The 14449-nt window shown below is 46.9% G+C and overlaps 1 protein-coding gene across 1 annotated transcript in view; it reads left to right on the top strand.

Annotated features, from left to right (window-relative positions):
- The window catches only part of LOC311310965 (unconventional myosin-VIIa-like), a gene marked incomplete at its 5' end in the record, with an annotated part of 40131 nt that extends 26631 nt beyond the window's left edge, over window positions 1-13500 (top strand). Inside the window, 21 exons of the mRNA XM_084440567.1 lie at window positions 37-156; window positions 404-577; window positions 959-1186; window positions 1983-2153; window positions 2312-2429; window positions 2865-2991; window positions 3189-3358; window positions 4761-4948; window positions 5336-5460; window positions 5802-5976; window positions 7175-7317; window positions 8265-8420; window positions 8509-8614; window positions 8723-8836; window positions 9937-10024; window positions 10176-10282; window positions 10611-10796; window positions 11138-11254; window positions 11848-11931; window positions 12073-12192; window positions 13372-13500. Coding sequence (XP_084296693.1) covers window positions 37-156; window positions 404-577; window positions 959-1186; window positions 1983-2153; window positions 2312-2429; window positions 2865-2991; window positions 3189-3358; window positions 4761-4948; window positions 5336-5460; window positions 5802-5976; window positions 7175-7317; window positions 8265-8420; window positions 8509-8614; window positions 8723-8836; window positions 9937-10024; window positions 10176-10282; window positions 10611-10796; window positions 11138-11254; window positions 11848-11931; window positions 12073-12192; window positions 13372-13464 — 2910 coding nt within the window. The 3' untranslated portion in view covers window positions 13465-13500. The remainder of the gene's footprint in view (window positions 1-36; window positions 157-403; window positions 578-958; window positions 1187-1982; window positions 2154-2311; window positions 2430-2864; window positions 2992-3188; window positions 3359-4760; window positions 4949-5335; window positions 5461-5801; window positions 5977-7174; window positions 7318-8264; window positions 8421-8508; window positions 8615-8722; window positions 8837-9936; window positions 10025-10175; window positions 10283-10610; window positions 10797-11137; window positions 11255-11847; window positions 11932-12072; window positions 12193-13371) is intronic.
- Window positions 13501-14449: the final 949 nt, after the last annotated feature.

Below are 14449 nucleotides of genomic sequence, written 5' to 3'. Positions count from 1 at the left end.
TTCTCTCTCTCTCTCTCTCCCTCTCTCCTCCACTAGTACCTGCGTACCTTTATGAACAGTGGTCCACCCGGCTATGCTCCGTACTGTGAGGAGAGGTTGAGGAGGATGTTTGTCAACCGAACCAGGACCCAGCCTCCATCTTGGCTGGAGCTGCAGGTACAGTAATACACACACAAACACACACACACACACATGCACCTAAACGACAAAGGCTAACACTATACATGATCTACTGCACCACTAACATTAACCAAGTGTTGCATATCAGCTGAATTGCAGTGGATTGATGATTTTTTTTATTTTATGTGTTGATCATCCACAGCTGACCTCCAGGGTAATGTTGCCCAGCAAAGTAGAACGTTAAGTCATTCTCAAATTGTGTTGCTTGTCCCTGTACTTTCAGGCCACCAAGTCGAAGAAGCCCATCATGCTGCCGGTGACGTTTATGGACGGCACCACCAAGACCCTGCTGACGGACTCGGCCACCACGGCCAGCGAGCTCTGCAACGCGCTGGCCGACAAGACCGGCCTCCGAGACCGCTTCGGCTTCTCCCTGTACATCGCGCTGTTTGACAAAGTCGGTACCTCAGCACACGGCGTCCATCTCGTTCCTCTACACACAAATGAGACGCTGACGTGTATCTGTGGACATTTGACACGCGACGCGCACATTCACACACTTGGAAATCTAGGAAGACCAGTACTGAGGTGTCACCGGGAAACAAATGTAGATGCTCTCCTTCCCTCCCCTGTTTCACTTTCTCTCTCACACTCTCTCTCTCCCTCTCTCTCTCTCTCTCTCTCTCTCTATCTCTCTCTCTCTCTCTCTCTCTCTCTCTCTATGTCTCTCTTTCTCTCTCTCTCTCTCTCTCTCTATGTCTCTCTTTCTCTTTCTCTCTCTCTCTCTCTCTCTCTCTCTCTCTCTCTCTTTCTCTCTATGTCTCTCTCCCTCCCTCAGGTGTCATCTCTGGGCAGCGGCGGTGACCACGTGATGGACGCCGTGTCCCAGTGTGAGCAGTACGCCAAGGAGCAGGGCGCCCAGGAGAGGAACGCCCCCTGGCGCCTGTTCTTCAGGAAGGAGATCTTCACCCCCTGGCATAACCCCGCCCAGGACAGCGTCGCCACTAACCTCATCTACCAGCAGACCGTCCGGGGGGTCAAGTTTGGGGAGTATCGCTGTGAGAGGGTGAGTCAGGCTAGATAAGGATGGATTTAGTCTGTGGCCCATCTCTGTGTCAGTGTCTGTGTGAAATGGGTTGGGGAATTATGTGAGAGGGCATATGTGACTGCCGTATGTAGGGCTACTGTAATGCTCAGTGATGGATGATAAAGCCAGATGTCTCTGTTTGTAGCATTTGAGCTATTCAGTTAGCCCAAGCTTTTAGGCCCCACTCTGCCCAAGAATGATGTCATTTATCTCCAATTTATAATGTCTCCCTCTCCTTTCCTCTCTCTCTCTCTCTCTCTCTCTTATGGTGATTGATTGATGTATTGAAGAATCAATGGCCGGAGAGGAAAGTAGTTTGCCAGAACTGAATTGTAGATCAGATTCAACATTTATTTAGAATAGCAGCATACGGATGTGGATCAGTCCCAGAGAAACGCTTTGGCAGTCAGCGTTCCCTGATCAACATGGTGTTCAGTTGGTCCCACCTTTATAGTCTGTGGTCTGTACCAAGCAGTTTCAGTCCAATGGCTAGAGTTCTCTCCAACTATGACCTTATACATCAGTGAGCTGTGAGCTTCTTATGGATGTACACTTGATCTCCTCCAGACCTTTGACCATGACCCACTGAGGCATGTACATGTGCTGAGAATAGCTATGGCACTTGTGACAGAAAAACCTCTTATCACTCTCTCTCTCTCTCTCTCTCCCTCTCTCTCCCTGTCTCTCTCTCTCTCTCTCTCTCTGTCTCTCTCTCCCTCTCTCTCTCTCTCTCTCTCTCTCTCTCTCCCTCCCTCCCTCCCTCTCTCTGTATCAGGAGGAGGATCTAGCAGATCTGGCGTCTCGGCAGTACTACATTGACTATGGTCCAGAGATCATCCCAGACCGCCTCCTCAGCCTCATCCCCTCCTACGTCCCTGACCGCGAGATCTCCGCCTCCAAGACTCCCGAAAAGTGGGCGCAGCTCATCACAGCTGCCCATAAAAAGGTGTCCACCAAGGATGCGTCATAGCACCCTTCCTGTTACAGCACGTCTCCGTCTGACATCAGCCTCCATTTCTTGGGAATGAGCTTACATCTTTGTAGTTTCTGAAACAACTGCCATTTGTACTTTCTGAACCAACTTCAAACCCTTTTCAACCACAGGGAGTCTACACCCATAAGAGATTAGACCGTCAGAAGGTGAAAGAGGATGTAGTGGACTTTGCTCGTTTCAAGTGGCCTTTGCTCTTCTCACGCTTCTACGAGGCCTTCAAATTTTCAGGTCGGTAAAAATTAAGCTCTCACAATTCATGCAGTTGGCAGAAAATACATACCGACCGCTGTGCCGGTATCCAACGCAACATTTTCCCCCCACAATACTACATCGAACTATTGGCTGGGGAGAAACTATTACTAGGTGAAATTACTGATTGCAATGAAAAACTTCAAGGAATCAAGGATTAGCTTCAGCCAATTAGAGTCACAGGTGAACTGACTCGTGACTGTGATTGGCAGAAGCACTGTGCTCGGCCCAATCACCTTGCCCAACGTACTTTTTTACTGGCCTCAGGCCATCGGGCCATGTGTGGAGCCCTGCTGCGCTCATGTGCCCTTTCACCTCCTGGTCAGCCTGCTGTGCTTGAAGCCATTTGAGCCCAGAGTAGCACCCAGTAGCACCCAGCCTGATGCCGGCGCTGTTCTGTTCTGGTCCATTCAGGCCCCACTCTGCCCAAGAATGATGTCATCGTGGCGGTGAACTGGACGGGAGTTTACTTCGTAGATGAGCAGGAGCAAGTCCTTCTGGAACTCTCTTTCCCAGAGATCACTGCTGTGTCCAGTAGCAGGTATGGCTGAGGGGCAAAACTCCCCTGTGACCCCCCCCCTTCCCCCCCCCCCACCAAGAAATGTATTCCCCCCCTATGGTTTTGTTATTATGGTAATGTAGTGTGTTGTTACTGTACTTTATGCAGCAGCTATGTAGGTGAAGAAAAAAATTCTGCTTGGGGGCGATAAAGTCTAATGTTAAATCTTGATCTAACAGAGGTGGGAAGCTCCAGGGTCAGAGTTTCACTCTGGCCACCATCAAAGGAGATGAGTATACCTTCACCTCCAACAACGCGGAGGACATCCGGGAGCTTGTGGTCACCTTCCTGGAAGGCCTCAGGAAGAGGTCAAAGTTTGTGGTGGCTCTCATTGACTGTCCCAATCCTGGTAGGAAAACCTTTGCACATGATACAGTTCTGAGTCTTTCTACAGTATAAGCCAATGACAAAAAGTGTAAAATGATGTCTATGATGGCAATGTTAAAGGTGCTCTGTTCGATTTACTGCACTTTTTGTAAAAAAACAACAACAACAAAAAAATCCAATATATGCAATAAATAGGTCCAGGGGAGTCATAACTATCTGTACAGAAAATATAGCCAACAGTGTAGTGCCTGTGGAGCAAATGCAATGGCGCTGAGCCCCACCAAGGTTATTATAGTTAACGAAAACTAACTAAAAAACGAAAACTAGGTGTGAAAAAACATTTTAGTTAACTGAAATAAAAATAAAAACTAGACTTTACAAAAAAACGATAACTAATTAAAACTGTATTGTGTGTTTACAAAATTAACTAAAATAAACTAAAATTATTGAGAAAATGTCCTTAGTTTTAGTCTTTTTCATTTCATACATAAGCCTAGTATTTTGGGTGGATATGAAATCTATCCTCCATTTTTTTTAGCTGTGTCCCTGCGTAGAAGTAACCTGACGTGCGCCAGATGGATTGTTTCACACGGAGAGAAACAACATGAGCTTGTGAGATCAGGATATTCGTGAGACTAGCTAGCTAGCGCAGAATAAAAAAAAACTAAAACTAATACTGAAACTAATAAAAACTAAACTAAAACTAAGCATTTTCCAAAAATAAAAACTAAACTAAACTAGCAAACCTGCTTTAAAACTAAATCAAAACTAAACTGAAATTGAAAACAAAAAGTAAAAACGATATAAAAATAAAAACTAATGAAAAAAGCAAAACTATTATAACCTTGAGCCCCACCCCCTGAATGGCACCGTATGGAGTGAAAACGCCCACTTGTTTATATCCGATATGCTGCACCACTGCCCCATCTAGTGGCCGAAAAAAATCAAACTGAGCACCTTTAAAGTTAACAGGGTTTTTGAAAACATTATTTATTCTATTTGATAGATGCAGTAACTGTATTAATCTCGTATGCACTGTTTTTGGAGCTGATTTATGATTATGAGATGCATATTTGCCTTCTTGATTGCATTTTTTCTACAAGCATATATGGAAATTGTGCAAGTGATTTTGCATTGTGATGTCCTAATGTGATTTTGCGTTGTGATGTCCTAATGTGATTTTGAGTTGTGATGTCCTAATGTGATTTTGCGTTGTGATGTCCTAATGTGATTTTGCGTTGTGATGTCCTAATGTGATTTTGCGTTGTGATGTCCTAATGTGATTTTGCGTTGTGATGTCCTAATGTGATTTTGCGTTGTGATGTCCTAATGTGATTTTGCGTTGTGATGTCCTAATGTGATTTTGCGTTGTGATGTCCTAATGTGATTTTGCGTTGTGATGTCCTAATGTGCTGCTGCAGCAGGTGAGGACTCCATGTTCCTGAGTTTCTCCAAGGGGGACCTGATTCTGCTGGACGAGCACACAGGGGAGCACGTGATGACCTCAGGCTGGGCCCACGGGGTCAACGACCGGACCAGGCGGAGGGGGGACTTCCCTGCCGACTGTGTCTACGTCTTACCCACCATCACCAGGCCGCCGTACGACCTGGTGGTGAGTAGCAGGATGGAGACGCGTCCACAGCTGCTTCTCTCTCTCCTCTCTGGGAGTCTGCTGTTTGAGAATATGTAGGGAAGAGGAGGAGGAGCAGGAAGATGATGATGATGATGATGATGATGATGGAAGTGTTTTCTAAATTCACCCATCCCTCTGTTGAATGAATGAATGAATTTATTGATGGATTAAGACACAACAAGAATCCAAAGGATAACATGAGGAAGTGTAAACACTTATTTCCATCATGGTCCTGGAGCTGTTCAGACACATCAACACGTACATTACATTGACACAACACATCAATTTAAAAAGTAGAAAACTAAACTTCAGGCTAAAACCTGAACATCACACATTAGATTATAACCTCAGGCTCTATGTGCTCAGGCTCTGCTGACTATGACTCCAGACCAGAGGAGAGAATCCATCAGCCGCAGTCAGCTGGCGCTGGCTGAGAGCGAGGACAAGGTCAAACCCTACACCCTGGAGGCCTTCGCCTACAACTACTTCAGGTAGCCACGCGGTCCTTCTGAACCACCTAATACACCTTTCATTTATCTTGAAAAGATGTTGCGTAGCTGGATTTGAATAGAAACTGTTTAGCAATTGGGTTATTGTAGATAAAGCCCAGATACACACACTCCTCTGTCTGAGTGACCTCATCTCTCTCACTCTGTATACAACCCAACATCGGCCTCTCTCTCTTTCTCTCTCTCTCTCTCTCTCTCTCGCTCCCTCTCTCTCTGTCTCTCTCTCCTTCTCTCTCTTTCTCTCCCTCTCCCTCTCTCTCTCTCCCTCTCGCTCCTTCTCTCTCTCTCCCTCCACCCTCCTCGCCTCTGCTCCCTGGTTCCAGCGCCCCTCCTAAGAGTTCTCTGAGCAGAGTGATGATCACCAAGGGTCTGGGGAAGGAGCGGGTGTGGAGCTGCTCCAGGGAGCCCCTCAGGCAGCCGCTGCTCAAGAAGGTCCTGGCCCACGAGGGCCTCTCTCAGGAGGCCTGCCTGGCCTTCACAGATATCCTTCACATGTTTGTTTGTTTGTTTGTTTGTTTATTTAAAATAGGGACAGCACATATTAATAAACATTTAAATAAATACATACATAAATCTAAATAAGCCAGATATAGCCAACAGGCTAATTTTCATTTGTAGTCCATTGTCAGGTGTCTGTGTTTCGGACTACAGTAGGACCCCACTCATCCGAACTTCAGAGATCCGAACCTCCCGGTCTACCGAACAGGCTTAAAATAACGTTTTGTTTTTTTTTAGCCTGCTATCTGGTTACTGGTGGGATTTTCATTACAGTAGGCCTACTGTATCCTACTGTGAATAAAAAAAGAACTGTATGTAGACCTACATGTTGCCTGTAGGCTGTAGCCTACTGTCACGTTTCATTTCTTTGTTACTTTAATGTCGAGTGCAAAACGCAAACGAGTCTGCTGCGCGAGAGCTGCATTCCTTGGTAGCCAGAAAGCGCGTCAGCAACCTGAAGCAGAGGAGTATCGAGTCATTTTTCATTCCCAGTTAATGGACTTCAGGAACACAGACGTGTTGTAAGCATGTAGATTAGCCTACTAGGCCTACTGTATTTGTTAAATAATAGCCGACAGCCTAGGCCACGTTAGCCTACATCGGTTGTTTAGGCTGCAATAGCCTAAGACACGACAACTTGTCTGCCATTTCATTTATTTATTATCATTTGCTCTAATTGTTCTAATGTTGGGTTATTTTTAGGTTATACCATTTTGTTCTGCGAATACAGTAGCCTATCGATGCAGCGTAGGCCTCATTTGAGAATAAAGTACTGTATTTGATCAAAGCACGCACTCAAGTGGAAGTTTGTTTATTTTATTCTAGGCTACTGTAGGCCTATTATAGGCTAGGCTGTATGAGTTTAGTTGGCTATTTGATTGCAATTTTGATGCATTTTCACAAGTAATTAAGGGTATTTATCGGTCTATTATGAGTCTATATGAAACAAGTACCACTTATTGAATTTGGTGCATTTTAACATAAGTTTCAGTCATCCGGACATTTCAGAGATACGAACGACCTTCGGTCATATTGGGTTCGGATAAGTGGGGTCCTACTGTACTATAGTATCCAGAGTAGGCCATCGGGAGGGTGCGCTCGACTTCCTGGTCGGTCTTGAGTTTTAGACAGTAGTATTCGGTTGTGTGGTCAGTCCCTGGTCTTGGTCCTTGACCGCTCCTCCGCACCCCTGCTGAAGTACATGGGCGACTACCCGTCCAAGCGAGCGCGCTCGGTCAACGAGCTCACGGACCAGATCTTCGAGGGAGCGCTGAAGGCCGAGCCGCTGAAGGACGAGATCTTCTGTCAGATCCTCAAACAGCTCACAGAGAACCACGTCAGGTACAGGTCTGACACACACGCACACACACGCACACTAACACACGCACGCACACACGCATGCGCGCACACACATGCACGCAAGCACACACACACACATGCAAGCAAACACGCACACACACACGCAAGCACACACACACGCGCACAAACACGCACAAATGCACACACAGGACAACCGGCAGAGAACAGCTATGTTTTGCTAATGTGTCTGGTGGCATTTACCTCCAAATGTCTCTTGGTGCCGTATCCATCAGGGAGGCCATGTTTATGAAGGTCTACCGTATGTCACAGTGTGAATGACGGATACACCTTCATAATGTCAGGTACAGGTTATAAACTGGCCATAAATTCATCATATCAATTAGCTGATATCCACATCGAAAAAGAAATCTATGCTTGTGTGTGTTTGCGTGTGTGTGTGTGAGTGTGTTCATTTGTGTGTTTGTGTGTGTGTGTGTGTGTGTGTGAGTGTGTGTGTGTGTCTGTGTGTGTTTGTTCATACGTGTGTTTTCATGTATGTTTGTGTGTGTGTGTATGTGTGTGCGTGTGTGTGTGTGTTCATGTGTGTCTGTGTGTGTTCATGTGTGTGTGTGTGTGTTAATGTGTGCGTGTGTGTTCATGTTTGTGTTCATGTGTGTGTGTGTGTGTGTTCATGTGTGTGTGTGTGCGTGTGTGTTTATGTGTGTGTTCATGTGTGTGTGTGTGTGTGTGTGTGTGTTCATGTGTATGTGTGTGTTCATGTGAGTGTGCATGTGTGTTCATGTGTATGTGTGTGTGTGTTTGTGTGTGTGTGTGTGTGTGTGTGTTCACGTGTGTCTGTGTGTGTGTGTGTTCATGTGTGTGTTTATGTGTGTGTGTGTGTGTGTTCATGTGTGTGTTCATGTGCTTGTGTGTGTGTTCATGTGTGTGTGTGTGTATTCATGTGTGTGTGTGTGTGTGTGTGTGTGCAGTCACAGTGAGGAGAAGGGCTGGGAGCTGCTGTGGCTGGTCACTGGTCTGTTCCCCCCCAGCAGCGTCCTGCTGCCCCACGTCCACAAGTTCCTCCAGGCCAAGAAGCACCACCCCCTCGCGCCCGACTGCATGCAGAGACTGCAGAAGGCCCTACGGTGGGGCACACACAGACACACACACACACACACACACACTTACATATCCTTATTTCTTTAAACGGCCTTTTCTCTGCGTGTATACCAGAAATGGATCGAGGAAGTATCCTCCTCACCTGGTGGAGGTGGAGGCCATCCAGCACAAGACCACGCAGATATTTCACAAAGTCTACTTCCCGGACGACACCGACGAGGTGGGAGCGGTCCACCTGAGCAGTCATGACATCATTCCTCACAGAACTGACTGAGCCGGATTGTGCTGTATTGTGTTGTATTTAAAACGTATCATATGGTGTCCTCAGGCGTTTGAAGTGGAGTCGAGCACCAAGGCCAAAGACTTCTGTCTCAACATCTCTGGCCGACTCCTCCTGAAGTCCCACGAGGGCTTCAGCCTGTTTGTCAAGATCACTGACAAGGTAACGTGGAGGAGGTAGTGTGGAGGAGGTAGTGTGGAGGAGGTAGGGTGGAGGAGGTAGTGTGGAGGAGGTAGGGTGGAGGAGGTAGTGTGGAGGAGGAAGTGTGGAGGAGGTAGTGTGGAGGAGGTAGCGTGGTGGAGGTAGCGTGGAGGAGGTAGCATGGAGGAGGTAGCGAGGAGGAGGTAGGGTGGAGGAGGTAGTGTGGAGGAGGTAGCAAGGAGGAGGTAGCGTGGAGGAGGTAGTGTGGAGGAGGTAGCATGGAGGAGCAAGTGTAGAGGAGGTAGGGTGGAGGAGGTAGTGTGGAGGAGGTAGTGTGGAGGAGGAGGTAGTGTGGAGGAGGTAGTGTGGAGGAGGTAGCGTGGAGGAGGTAGCGTGGAGGAGGTAGTGTGGAGAAGGTAGAGTGGAGGAGGTAGTGTGGAGGAGGTAGCGTGGAGGAGGTAGTGTGGAGGAGGTAGCGTAGAGGAGGTAGTGTGGAGGAGGAAGTGTGGAGGAGGTAGTGTGGTGGAGGTAGTGTGGAGGAGGTAGTGTGGTGGAGGTAGTGTGGAGGAGGTAGGGTGGAGGAGGTAGCGAGGAGGAGGTAGTGTGGAGGAGGTAGCGTGGAGGAGGTAGCGTGGAGGAGGTAGTCTGGAGGAGGTAGCGTGGAGGAGCAAGTGTAGAGGAGGTAGGGTGGAGGAGGTAGTGTGGAGGAGGTAGCGTAGAGGATGTAATGTGGAGGAGGTAGTGTGGAGGAGGTAGCGAGGAGGAGGTAGTGTGGTGGAGGTAGCGTGGAGGAGGTAGTGTGGAGGAGGTAGCGTAGAGGAGGTAGTGTGGAGGAGGTAGCGTGGAGGAGGTAGTGTGGAGGAGGTAGCGTAGAGGAGGTAGTGTGGAGGAGGTAGCGAGGAGGAGGTAGCGAGGAGGAGCCACGCCCACCACACAGCGCCGAGCGTGAGGGCAGAGCACCGTCCTGATTTCCTCTTCTTCTTTGGTAGTTCTTAGATGTAGACGCCGCATGCGGGGTTGCGTTGTGGCGCAGGTAGAGCAGCTGAATGATGTCCAATCAGGACGGGCTCCATCGTGATGCATCTCGTTCGTGACCAGCTCTTTACCACTTGTGTTCCCAGGTCATCAGCGTGCCTGACGGCGACTTCTTCTTTGACTTCGTGAGGCATCTGACCGACTGGATCAAAAAAGCCAGACATGCCAAGGATGGTGAGGATTCTTGTTGAAGATTTTTGTAGGGCCTTGGTTTTCAGTAGTTGAGCTATCTAGAATATCATAGTGCTTGATTTTGGGAGCAAGAGTATGCATTGAAATGCACTTGTGTCATCTTTATTGTGTTGTGTGTATCCTCTGTGTACAGGTTTGGTGCCTTCGCTGACCTATCAGGTGTTCTTCATGAAGAAGCTGTGGACCAACACCGTGCCTGGGAAGGACCCCATGGCTGACTCCATCTTCCACTACTACCAAGTGAGCCATTTCTGTTCAAGAGACTGTGTCTATGCATTTGTGTGCATACTGTGTGTGTGTGTGTGTGTGTGTGTGTGTGTGTGTGTGTGTGTGTCTGTGTGTGTGTCTGTGTGTGTGTGTGTGTGTGTGCGCGTGTTTGTGTGTGTGTTTGTTTGTTTATTTATCTATGCTTATTGTAAATAAGCATATCTGAGTGAGGTACATATACCCAACATACTGTACTCACCCTCACTCACTCCTCGGCTGTCTTAATAAGTGTTGTTTTTCACAACTAGAATAAAGGAATGAATGAATAAACAATTCAATATTCTGTCTCCCCCTCCGCCAGGAGCTGCCCAAGTATCTCCGTGGTTACCACCGATGTTCTCACGAGGAGGTGTTCCAGCTGGCAGCTCTGATCTACAGGGTTAAGTTTGAGGAGGACAAATCCCAGTTCCCCAACATTTCCAGGATGCTGAAGGAGCTCGTCCCTCAGGACCAGGTCCGACACCTGTCCCCGGAGGAGTGGAAGAGGGTGAGTCAGAACGGCAGACGCCTGGCACGCTGTCTTTTGGACAGACAAGATGGCGGATTGGGATACATGGGATAGATGTGATGTTCTAGTCAAATAAACAGTACAAATAAAGCTTTGATTGATTGATTGATAGTCGTTCGATTAAAGTGTTTGTCATATTTGTTTAATTGTTTTTGTTCAGGGACATGTTGCTAGGCCACCATTACACACCTCAAGGGTCTTGTTTGGTTAAATTTGTTAAATGAAATGAGATAACTATCAATCCAATACATACCCACATGCCTATCCCTGCCATCTCCATAAACAATTTGTTTTAAACTTGTACTTTTTCATCACCACAGTCCATAGTGTCGTTATTCAACAAACACTCAGGGAAGACCCGAGAGGAGGCCAAACTTTCGTTCCTGAAAATTATCTTCAAATGGCCGACGTTTGGCTCAGCCTTTTTTGAGGTCAAGGTGAGATCTGATTTGGACTGATTTGGGTTAATTGATGATACATGTGTCTCAATACAGTGTACACACTATGAATAAAATAGTATCAATACATTCATATAGCTTTGTTACAGATGTGTTATTAATGCCGCATTTAGATAATTGTCACCTAAGTGGATGAGATGGAACAAATAAGTTGAAGTAAAAAAACAAACAATAGCTACATTGCAGTGGAGTTGGATGTGCGTTCCCAAAACATAGACTCTTACTGTGGTGCTAAACCAAAAAAACATACTATGAAAAGACAACATGTGAAGATGCATAGGTCCAGTAGCACTCACCAACACCAACGGAACAGGGCCAGGGCCTCAGTTTCACCAGCTTGTTTGGCCACCCAAACTATGCTGCTGACGTTTGGACCCACGCTCTGATGAGGACCGATGGGGGGAAACGCTCTGGATGGACGAACACACTGATGAAACTGAAGCACTGTCCCCGTTCTGTCTTTTCTTAAAGCTTGTGAGTGCTACCTACGCATCTTCGGATGTTGTCTTTTGAAACAATATGGTAGCGACAGTGTGAGCTTGGGCCTTTCTCATAGTCCTCCTTCTCAACAGCAAACCACAGACCCCAATTTCCCCGAGATTCTTTTGATGGCAATCAACAAGCATGGAGTCAGCCTGATAGACCCCAAGACTAAGGTGGGTGTCTGTTGGTGTGAGTGTCTATTTGTGGTTGCGTGTGTGTGTGTGTGTGTTTGTGTGTGTGTGTGTAGTTGTATAAGGAAGCCTCAGTATCCTTGCATTCATTCCCATTCTCATGCCTTTCTGTCCACTCTCCAGGACATCTTGATGACACACTCCTTCACTAAGATCTCCAACTGGAGCAGCGGCAACACCTACTTCCACATCACCATCGGCAACCTGGTCAGGGGCAGCAAGCTGCTTTGTGAGACCTCTCTGGTGAGCAGCTGCACACTGACCATCCACGTTACCCTACACAGCTCATCTGGACCGAGGACACAGGGTCCTGGCCCTACAGTCGGCTATTGTTCTGTTTTTAATTTAAATCTGTCCTGAATTTCACAACTAATTTTTCCTTATGTGGAAGGTGCTTAGAAATGTGAATTTGTGAACTTAAATATGGTTACGACTACTGCGGGGGTTCCACAAGGGTCTGTCCTGGGTCCTCTCCTTTTTCCCCTCTACACTACCTGTACATCTCTGGGCTCTGTCATTAACCGGCATAGCTGGGTGCTTGGCTGACATCTCGGAGTGGACGGCGACACATCACCTCAAGCTCAGTCTGGACAAGACTGAGCTGCTGTTCCTCCCGGGGAAGGGCTGCCCGCACCGGGACCTGGCCATCACCATTGAAGACACAGTGGTGACGCCGACTCAGACTGTGAGGAATCTGGGTGTGACCCTGGACAACCAACTGTCGTTCTCCGCACATAGCACATCCGTCACACGCTCCTGCAGATTCATGCTCTACAACATCAGGAGGATTTGCCCTTTCCTCACTGATGAAACGGCGCAGGTGCTCATCCAGGCTCTTGTCATCTCTGGCCTGGACTGCTGAAACTCCCTCCTTGCTGGGGCCCCGGCGTCAGCCATTAAACCCCTGGAACTTGTCCAGAAAGTTGCTGCTCGCCTGGTGTTCAACCACCCCATGTTCTCCCACACAACTTCCCTTCTGCGTTCCCTACACTGGCTCCCTTAGCGGCTCGCATCCATCCCTTGCGATCGATCAACACTTCCTGGCCCCACAGTGGTGGAATGAACTGCCTGCCCACTGATGTCAGGACAGCAGAGTCGCTGCCCATCTTTCGCCGCAGGCTCAAAACTCGCTTCAATCTCTTCAAGGAGTACTACCACGATCCTCCCTCTTAAGAACCTATTGTATTTTAGATTGCCTTCAGCACTAGATTATGCTCTTAGTCACTTGTTTTAGAAAGAAGATGCACTTGTGAGTTCTGGCAAGTAGTAGTACATTGGCTTTTCCTACGTTAAATGTAATTATTGTAACTGTCACTTTTGATAAAAGCGTCAGCTAAATGACTATAATGTAATATAAATGTAATGAATATGAAATCAGAGAAAAAGGAAAGGTTAATGTGTGTTTCTTCTCTCTTTTGCCAGGGCTACAAGATGGACGACCTGCTGACCTCCTACATCAGCCAGATGCTAACAACCATGACCAAACAACGCAGTTCCTGCGGCAACAGCAAGTGATCAGATCAAAGAAAAGTCAACAATTCCTGAGGGTCAAAATCAATCCACATTTCTATTACCTTTGTGAATTTCAGTTTCTTTCTCCATCATACACACACACACATGCACGCAGATACATGCACACACACACACATGCACACACACGCACACACACGCACACACATGCACGCACACACATACACACACACACACACACACACATTGTACACACACACACACACATGCATTGTACTGTACACACACACATACAGTAAAGACATTACACACATACATCTACACACACACGCGCACACACACACACACACACACACACACACACTTGTACATTCAAAACAGTGTGGGTGAAAAGGGTTAAGAAATTGTGTTCAGTGAGGAACAGAGAATCCTGAACTAGGCAGAGATTCTCCTCTGCTCCTCCTCCTGCTCTTCAAGGGCAGAGGCAACATCACTCCTGGATCTCCGAGACATTGGATTAAAGCCTTCCTTGCAATACTGTTCAATTTGTGTAAGTCATTATGGAAACACCAGCAGTTTTGTGGTTAAATGGTGACGGGGATATTGATTTATATCTCTTGAACTTGATGACATTAATGCCAATATTTTCACTGATCATCATTTTCTATGTTTTGGTCTTGTCTTAAATCCACCAATTGCCTACTTAAACTACCCATGGTGCACAGTACCCATTGATCAAAACTGATACAGGTCAGGTAAATAATTGTAAAACGTATGGTTATAGTTTTAGCACCTACAAGATTCATAAGGCGAGATAACTTCCATACAGTTTCCTATATTGTAATCAGGAGTCTGTTTGTAGTTTGTTCTCCAGATCAAAGTTCCACAGTGGCAAAGATTTGCATTTTCAGCTTAAAATCATGTTAGTATTAGAATGGCAATAAAAGACTCGCGCTATAGTCAGAAACGCAATTGTGATCAAAAGCAAGAAATACATATCGTAGATCCAAAGTAAACAACGTGAAGCATG

Source organism: Borostomias antarcticus (genome assembly GCF_949987555.1).
Source record: "Borostomias antarcticus genome assembly, chromosome: 1".
Taxonomy (NCBI): domain Eukaryota; kingdom Metazoa; phylum Chordata; class Actinopteri; order Stomiiformes; family Stomiidae; genus Borostomias; species Borostomias antarcticus.
The sequence above is the reverse complement of the archived record's forward strand: the minus strand, read 5'-3'. Positions and strand labels throughout refer to the sequence as shown.